We start from the raw sequence: 10,047 nt of genomic DNA, 5'->3' as shown, positions 1-10,047 counted from the left end.
CTAATAAAGCGATTGATTATTGCTCAAAGAGACGTTTCAATTAGTTGGCTGTTAATGAACATGCAATGTCCACTTTAACAGACTGACTGGCATGCTTCACCATCGCTTTGATCGTCTGTAGTGATTTGTACTTTAGAGAAAGGTAAATAAAAAAATTAATTGCGTATAGATTGTTCCCTCTCCCACATTGTGGTGGATTTAGACACGCGAACTATGTGTTCTGGCACATCATTCCTATTCTAATCTTGTTTTGACATAATGTTATCTATTTTGGACTTACCTATAAACTGAAATCAAGGTAACTTAAACCTGAGTTAGGCTAATAAGAATGTTCTTGTTTATTTTCTCACCTGTAGCCTAAATGTACGCTCGATAGATAGACCTGTGTCCATCATTCTTCATAAAAGTTTGTACAGGCCTACCACGGTTTAAAACAAGTTAATATTGTTATTAAAATCGATAAATCACAACAGAAGTTTCGTTAATGATCACATTTTATCAACTTGAAATTCACCTGACATATAGCTTTATTGTGAATAATAATCTAGTAGGATATCTTTGTCGCCGCCTTGTGTGGAGAATTCGTCTGATCAAGCCTGAGCTGTCTGTGGTGCACCAGAGGAGCGCATTCCAAAAGAGCCCCTCAAGGAATCACTTTTGATATTCTATTTAATAAAAATGTGTGTAAATATTACATTTTACTTTCCACATCTTTCCATTTTATTTGATACATCTCGTAAATTTGTCATGGTAAATTATTGTTAATTCCACCTACACAACATGTTTAATGGTGTCTTGGAAAAAATATATGCAACATCTATAAAAGGTATATAATATAGGCTGTAATTATAGGCTATTCAACCACAGATCACCATTGCATGTCTATGTTTATATGAATGAATAGCCAGCAACAAAATATCATATACTGAATATAGCAATAGAAAATATGTAGCCTAATATGGGACTTGGATTGGATAGAAATAGCTTAAAATATTGAAAATGTTAATAAGAGCTTAGTTTCCAAAGATGTCCATTTTGTCGATAACCTGTCTGTGTCGGTGAACAACGTTAACTGATTTCCATCGAACACCGTCTTTGCCATTATCGATAATATTCATAAGCCGAGCAATTCATCAATTCCCTCAAAGTTTAAGCTGTTTCAGGATGAAATGAATAAATGTATGATATTAATTGGCCTAATTAATTAAGAAAGACATTCATTGATTTTACGAATCATTAATGTTTGTAACAGTGTACTTTTTACAATTTACGTGCAATACGTGCTCGATGGTTTTTAAATTAGACCTATGAACTCACAATAAATCACCTTGTAGCTTCGAATGAAATAACAAAAGTATAATCATATGTTGGTTTAAAATGTCTATATCCAAATAATCCTAATAAAATACAATTAACAAATAACAACGAGTAAAATCAATGATAATTCAATGTTCTCAGTTTAATTGAATTTGAAGTCAGAAAACAGATATCAAAGGACTACCAACCTAGGATGACTAGTCCCACGCCAGTGTGTCAGTGGAACCCGACCCGAAGACCAAATCTCAGCTTGATCCGTTGCAGAATAATGTTTCTAACAGGTATGGTACCGCCGCCGCCAGCTCTGGAAAACACCATCACCATCATCACACTACAAACCTGCTGTAGTGAGAGAGAAAGGGAGAGGAAGAGTGAGGAGAGAATCTGCAGGAAAAAAATGCCAATGTTGATATCTCCTCCTCAGACCCAGGTGTAGCGTGTGTCGCACAATCAGGAAAAATACCAAAACAAGAAATTCAGGAATCTTTTAGAGCACCAATAAACCGCATAGAATAGACTAGAAATATATAGAGCCTGTACCCACAGCATGCCATTCTGTCAAAGAAAACTAATTCCAGAAAGGAACGTAACGTTACCATCTGTCCTTCAATTCCTCATCAGAAAGTAGTACAATTATAATACTTTTGATCCTTCATTAGTGCCTCATAATTACTGTACTAATTAGAGTGGAGAGCTGTGTACTGTCATGACAGTTACCACTCCTCCCATTTAACAAGATATGTAATGCTAAATCTCATCACTCCTGTCTCCGTTCACATCCCTGCAATGTATTACCGCTGGTACAATCCATACATGATAGGCTAGACATGGTTCAGGATTATAGAAAACCTAGCAATGCAATACACAATTGATCAAATATGATTACAAATAATAAGGAAAATAAGCTAAACCAAAATGTGTTTTGGCAAATGCACAATATTCACCCCACAATTTCCCTAAATGACGCAACTCTGTTAACAAAGCCTGACACAAAAAAAAGACAACCAAAGATCATTCTATGTAACGGAGATAAACCACTGACATACTAGAAACGTCAAGCATATTACAATTTAGCAGAAAGATATTGCAATGCTATTTCGAAAGTGTTGAATCTATTCTTGCAGTTAGAAAGTGTAAGATAAAAGCAAATCAACACGTGCATAAAACAAACTCTGTATAAAAACAGACTGATGCAAGTGAATTTCCAGTGCTGCGTTTTAGTCTCTCCTAATTTAACACTCCTTTAAAACACAACAATTTAGGTTGTTTTTTTCCTGCTTACATGAAGAAGGCTTATGTCAAGGCACAGTCCTATAGGCGACGCATGGCTCAAACGAGCATCAAGAATTCAATGGCTGGCTCGAGATTGTCAAGATGAAGAAACAACTCCCTGATTGGTGAGGTGCGGGGCCCGTCACGCTGTAACCAATGACAGGAGAGGAAGAGAGAAACGCGGAGAGCGTTATGATAAGGAGAAAATATTAATTCCCCTCGCGGTGGGCCGTGACGTCAGTATAGGAAGTCAATGTAGAGCAACACTAGAACGATTACAAGCAAAGGGGGAGCGTGATGTCCAGGAGTTATCCCTCCGAATCTCCACACCTCAACTTAGAGAGAAAGTTCAATAGCCATAACAAAAGGACGTGGACTACACAGACAGACCCACTGCTCATTTACAATCGAATGTAACAACATCTTCTTGGACCGTATTTTTTTCTTACCATTTTATAGAAATATAAAACGTGGATTTCGGCTTTGTTTATTTTCCCTACCATTTCAACTCATAAATTCGTTTGACTTTTAGGTGTACATGTGCCTCGGTTTGTGTTCTATTATAATTTTCATCGGTTTTGAATAAAATGGAGCATATAACCGGTGTCCTAATGTTGTTATGAAGACTTAAATATCCATCTCTTTTGCTTTTCTTACTATGGAATCCTCCAGCGGCTCTAACTTTGGAATAGACACTATTTTATCCAACCCTACTAATTCTGTTAACCCTGCGCTAATGAACGGAGATTTCCGCCTCGGTGACAGCAGGACAGCGGATTTCAGTCGGAGCCAGGTCACCCCGTCCCCGTCATGTTCGGACATAGATACTGTGGGAACGGCCCCCTCTTCCCCAATCTCCGTCACCATGGAGCACGCCGAGCCGCATCTGCTCCAAGACAGCTTACCGCACCACCACCACCACCACCACCTGCAGCCAGGGAGTTTGCAGCTATCGCCCCAGCCACAGCAGCTAGGGGCTGGAGCCGGTTGTGCCCCCAGGACTGCCACCTCTTCGTTTTTAATCAAAGACATTTTAGGCGACAGTAAACCTCTAGCAGCGTGCGCACCTTACAGCACCAGCGTACAGTCACCCCATCACATCCCCAAACCAGAGAGTGCCAGGGACAGTGGGGACGGCTTCAGGGCCAAGTTGGAACAAGATGAAAACAGGAGCAAGTTGGACAAAAGAGAGGATATGGAAATGAAATGCAACGGTAAGTGAATATTTAGGATACATTTATATGGAAATATGTTTTTATGGTATAGTTATTGGATGGAGTAAATTAGGTTTTAGTGTACACAAAACCTTTTTTTATTGGGTAGGCTGTCATAGTATAAGCTAATGGTGTGTAGCATACATTCAAAGCATATTTGTGTTGAATTGTCTGTGCATAAAAAAAGTTGATAGCAGCCTGTACAAATATTTTCCTGGAAGATAACCATCAAATTGAATAGGCCAACTGCGCAAATAATAGTCTAACAACAATAATGTGTTGGTAGTAGCCTACGGTTATTTGTAAACTAATACATATCTATTGTACAGCATAACTGCCTTGAATGTAGACCACGTTGAAAACTAATTCCAGAAAGGAATATAACGCTATCATCTGTCCTTCATTTCCACATCAGAAAGTAGTATAATTATAATACTTTTGCATTTTCTGTCCATAAATAAGTTGATAGCAGCCTATAACATATGTTTCTGGAAGATAACCATCAAATTGACTAGGCCAACTGCGCAAATAATAGTCTAACAACAATAATGACAACAATAAGAATAAGACTATGGACATCTTAAATTCAAATTAATAGTGCAGGCTAGTTGGTTATATGTTGGTAGTAGCCTACAGTTATTTGTAAACTAATACATATCTATTGTGCAATATAACTACCTTGAATGTAGATCATGTTGTGTGTTTATTTGATTTTTTTACGACATTTATCAAAGGCTGTCTTATTAGACAATGATATTTAAGAGTTGATTTTCATTTTCGCTTTTTAATTTAGCATAACAGAACCGAAAACAGATGTAAGGCTGGCTAGATATGTTCCCCGTGCGCAAAACTCCCTAGTGGGTCAATTAGAGAGATTATTGTTCTTCCTAGAGGGGGGATCACAAGCGGGCAGAAACTGCTACAAATATAGATGGATTGACACATCGATTTCCCAGTTTTACTGCTAAAAACTTAAGTTGACAAATACAGTCCGAATTTCATATAGGCTGTTGATTTTCCCCCTAGCTGTCTGACAGGTGCAGTCAGTGACTGCAGTGTTTCAGTTTCAACTGGACTGCTAATCTTTATGAAATAATAGGCTATTGTGAGAGGTTCAACGTTTAAAACCACTTGTTTATATTTGTCCTTGTTAGAATATGTAGAGGCCTATTTGACCTTATTTTGACTCAGGACTAATAGACTATGTATTTGTTGCTAATTTAATTTTCATTGAACCATTAAGGCTTTAATTCTTTAAAAACTGAAATGATTGTCCACTAATGAATATGTTCTATAATTTTTCACATTCAGGAACAAAAGAAGAGAATGAACGGGAAATTTCAAGTAGCAGAGATAGTCCTCAATCACGGTCAAAAAAACCTCGCAAAGCACGGACGGCCTTTTCAGACCACCAACTCAACCAGTTAGAGCGAAGCTTCGAGCGCCAAAAATACCTCAGCGTGCAGGATCGCATGGACCTCGCGGCAGCACTCAACCTGACCGACACACAAGTAAAAACCTGGTACCAAAACCGACGGTATGTCACACCTACTTCAAAGCATCATTATCGTCATCATTTAATTTAAATGTAATTTAATTTCTATAATTTATATTATTATTTGGCTATTTTAATTAGCCTATTGTTTTTTTTTTATGCCTATTTGATGGTTTTTGTTGGTGGTGACTTTGGTATTATTATTTACATTAATATAATACTATTATAACATTGTAATAACAGTAATAGGTCTATGCAATTTCAGACCATAATAACACGATTTAAGGTGGATGCATGTGTTGTTTAGTTAATTTCGTTCCTAATTAATAGTGCAGTTTGGTGTATTTTTATATTTAAAGTGTACTGCCTTTTCATGCAGACCCATAACGTGCATGGATTGAAGTTAATTAGGCCTACTGAACAGACAGAGTAGAATAGAATAACTTAAGAACAGATCAAGGGGAATAATTAAACAGGCCTAATGAAAATGGCTGTCATGGAACAGACAAGGATATATTTACAAGATGAACCCACACCGTTTTATTCCATGGTATTGGTTATTGAAATACACGTCACTCTGGGACTATTAAAGTCTGTCTGAACAACACATGATGTTGGCAATGCACAATTTGCCTCTCTGGCGTCATTGTTAAGATTTCCCCAATATGTCAGCCAAGATTAGTGTTAGCAGCGCCCACCTAGTAAGACAAAGACACAACCCAATATAATGACGAAATATGTTATGACTACAATCATTTTTTCGATCCTGCAGTTATCTTTCTCGTTGAATGTAGCAGCCTATAGTACAACAACCCATACGTTTTTATAAATGATTCAGGTATAATATAAAATCTTCAAGTAAATCTGCCAATGTTCACATACTTGGTTAGTTTATGCAGAGTCCTAACGAGAAGGATCAATGAGCGAGTAATGACCTGAAATTAATCTTATCAACCAAATATAGGCATTGCACTGTACACTTGAAATACATTTTCTGGATGTAGCTACAGGTCCTTTGCCTGGGCTAATTAAAGGCATAACCACCGATTCATGCTGCAAATAATTAGGGCTCACCAATTAAGGGCCCGTTTGGGGAATTCTCGGAGCCTGAACCGGTTAAATAATTGATTTGTTGTATTTTGATCTGATTTCAGGACGAAGTGGAAAAGACAGACAGCGGTCGGATTAGAGCTACTGGCTGAAGCCGGAAATTATTCCGCCTTACAAAGAATGTTCCCGTCGCCCTATTTCTACCACCCGAGCTTGTTGGGTACCATGGACAGCACGACAGCAGCCGCCGCAGCCGCAGCAATGTACAGTAGTATGTACCGGACTCCGCAGCAACCACATCCCGGTCTCCAGAGACCCCTTGTCCCGAGAGTACTCATCCATGGCCTTGGGCCGGGGGGCCAACCGGCATTGAACCCGCTGGGTAACCCCATGCCCGGCACGCAGCATCAGCGGTAGAAACTAGAACAAGACGATTCCTGTCAGAAAAACTGTTTTAACCACATTTGATGTGAGTAACTGCGTTGAACGATGAACAATACATTTGAAGATGACAATATATGACAGACAATTTTACAGAAGGAGAAGGAGGTAATATTTAATGACTGAGAGACAGTTCTGACGTAACCACGAACTGTCTGCAGCATCGAGTCGAGGCCATGACAGAAAAAGGACTGTTCATATGTATGATTGTTTGTTTGTTTTTTGTACAAATTCACTTATACTAGCAAATAAACTTATAAAGTTTATTAGATGGAGAAAAGGGTTGAATAAAGACGGAATGATACTAAAATGAATATTCTTGGATACTTCTATTGGGTCAGACGTCCGGGGCTGCCAGTCTGAACTTGGAACTGCATTGCCATCCAAACATTCAAAACCCATATGGCATTAAAATGTCTGCAGGCTAAAAGCGTACGGTGTTAATATGAGATAGGCCTACAAAGACAAAATAATATGTTTATATTTTGATAACGTGCAGTCAATTAGGTTATCAAGGAGCCAAAACGATAACTCCTAAAAGTACCTTTGTAGCCCAAATGATAACGATAATATTCGTTTTCATTTTACATAATGAACATACATAAAATTTTCGTTTTTTTTTTCGTTTTTTATCTGAAGCCTAATCTTCATCTCGAATCCCTATAGATTTAAAAGTCACCTACAGATTCAAAGTTATGAGTACATTTTTATTTAATCGAACATGAGGATATAAGACTTTCTTTAGGCTACTTTTCAGTTTATCTTGTGACCGCATTCATTTTGCGAGAACTGTACCCTTGTGGCCTAAATGCAAATGCAGCAGGCAGATATCTCTCCCTCTCTCTATGATGGTGAGAATTAATGGTTTGATTAGCTGTGATGCTGGGTTGCTGCGGTGGGAACCGGGAAGGTGGTCCTCGCGCAGCAGCTGTTCTATGGGAGCACAACGCTCGAGACAAGCGCTCCGGACAGACAGCAAGCGGGAGGGTTCTCAGCGTGAGCGATCAAAAAGTCCACCAACACTAAAACCATACTTTTTTTTAAAACAACACATCGCTGCACATTATCCGTTGTTCATGGTCCTTATTTTAGCCACCGTTAGCCGTCGCTTCACGGTGAAAAGATAACATTTTAATACATTTTCTTGAATAAATAAATAACGTTTAGCCTACCTAAACCAGATTCAGATGTATGATCATGCCTAGTAAGCGAACCCATTTGACTTATAAGAACCAGGAAGGGCAGTGATTTATGAGATATAAACAAAACAATATTAGAGCTACTGCGCAAAATATCAGAGCCTAACATTTTTCCTTAGTTTATTGCAGTGGGTTATATCAGGGTCACACAGTGTTTCTTGGTAGTTTAAAACACATATATTTGATACAAAAGTATACACCTCACACACATGGTTATGGGCTTACAAAAACGATGTTACCTGTACCATGTCAGATATAGAGCTGAAACGTATTCCATTTTGAGTTTGCTTCCCAATATTATACTTTATATACATCACAGAAGACTGATATATAGCACAACTGTTTGACATAGAAACACCAGATGTTGTTGTTGAAATCATGTTAATTAATTACGAAATTATGAAAAATATCAATAACATTCAACCCATGAGGCTACTAGGTCATTTGACTGCATGATAGGACTACAAAATAATTCAGTTGGCCACAGTCTTTTGCACCTGTCTTGGGTCTTGGATACTCTTACGATTCTCTATCTAGGACAGCGTGTATGTTGCTATCTGTGACAGAGCTAAACCAATGCCACGCGGGACTATAATTAAATGAACATTAGAATAGTTTCTTTTTTAAGTATATTCACGTCCTCTGGAGAATAGTGGTGAGGGGGCGCTTTCATGTGAATTGACTCTCGAATGGAAGCGCCTCGGGGCACGTTTGTTTGCGCTTCCCTAATTGGTGAATCGTTTGCTGATTTCTGTGTTATTAAATTCCTGTTCAAGCCAAGTTGACCTCTGCTGGTCTCAACAGTGACAAGGGAACGCTATAGGCTGCTTTACGCAGGCTGTAACCCTATCGCAGTTTCTTCTCAGTTTATCAACGAAAGAAGATTATAACCTGGCCTTTTGTCTTTATGGTCAGGCTATGAATATCCAGATGAAACTTCAACGGCAAAACAAAAGGTAGCTATTCAAAGCAACGTTGAAAAAATAACGAAAAGCAATAGGCTGTACATCGAAGGGCACTGAAATATACGGATCATGTGTCCCATAAACAAATATTTTTTTTGTCATATTTCCTGCAGCGTTATTTGCTAAATCATGAATTGGTATTCTCAACAGAGACTGGAAGAGCCGGCGATTGGTGAAGTTCATCACAAGAAACATCAAACGTTCTTCCCATTCGAGGATAGAAAAACGGCATAGTTCAGTCGTCCACCATTAGATTTCGTAATTAAAAGCTAACATACAGATAAAACAATGTATGCTCCCTCAGGCGAGGGACTAAGGAGGTATTCGCACAGCCACCGCATGGCAAATCATTTATTAAGGGGTTGGATTGAATAGCATAGTGAAGAGCAGTGATTTTTATTGGTGCATATCATCATTATTACTATTGCAACATTTGGATGAGTTAGGCTAGTATTAGGGTTTACATTTACTTTTTCGTATAATTTATTTGGAAATAGGGAAAAATAGAACATGTATTAGGAACACATATATTGCATCGAATTACGCAAAGTACATTTACATTGTTTAAAAAAACTTTGGACTAATTGATCATTGTTATTGTACCTTGCCCTACGTGTGCTCTGCTGTTTCAGCTATATGCACATCAACAGTATTGCAAACAGCACCCATGTCCAATTTAGCACCAATAAGGAGACATTTTATTGTATGCATGGATTCTAAACATGATTTATTTATTGCTCTGTGCACAGAATGGGAGTGCCATTCTAATTCCCTAATAATAAGCCGTTCACCCCTATCTGAATTAATAGTCTGTTTCCTCTCATAGCCTATACTTAGCCATTGCCCCATTTTTCTCATGTCGGATCATGCAAATGAGGTTATCCTAACATTGACATAATTCATAATTTACAACAAATAGCAAGACATAGTCAACCACTTATGCTGGCCTGACTAAAATATAAATCAATGTTGATTAAAATGCTTCCTTTTTCGCATTATTATTATATTGACCTACACATGTTCACAAGAACTTGAGTATAACATCCCTAGTGGCCATGCAGACAAAATACAAAGTTTGCAGAAAGAAATGAACT

At 38.1% G+C, this 10,047-nt stretch overlaps 1 protein-coding gene across 1 annotated transcript; it reads left to right on the top strand.

Annotated features, from left to right (window-relative positions):
* Positions 1–2,840: 2,840 nt before the first annotated feature.
* LOC118395894 (barH-like 2 homeobox protein) lies at positions 2,841–7,099 on the top strand. The gene is made up of 3 exons (XM_035789949.2): positions 2,841–3,803; positions 5,115–5,340; positions 6,453–7,099. The coding sequence occupies exons 1-3, from the start codon at positions 3,248–3,250 to the stop codon at positions 6,763–6,765; spliced, it is 1,095 nt and encodes a 364-aa protein (XP_035645842.1). The 5' UTR covers positions 2,841–3,247; the 3' UTR covers positions 6,766–7,099.
* The last annotated feature ends 2,948 nt before the right edge of the window (positions 7,100–10,047 follow it).

The sequence above is a fragment of the Oncorhynchus keta genome, chromosome 1, assembly GCF_023373465.1.
Source record: "Oncorhynchus keta strain PuntledgeMale-10-30-2019 chromosome 1, Oket_V2, whole genome shotgun sequence".
Taxonomy (NCBI): Eukaryota; Metazoa; Chordata; class Actinopteri; order Salmoniformes; family Salmonidae; genus Oncorhynchus; species Oncorhynchus keta.
The sequence above is the reverse complement of the archived record's forward strand: the minus strand, read 5'-3'. Positions and strand labels throughout refer to the sequence as shown.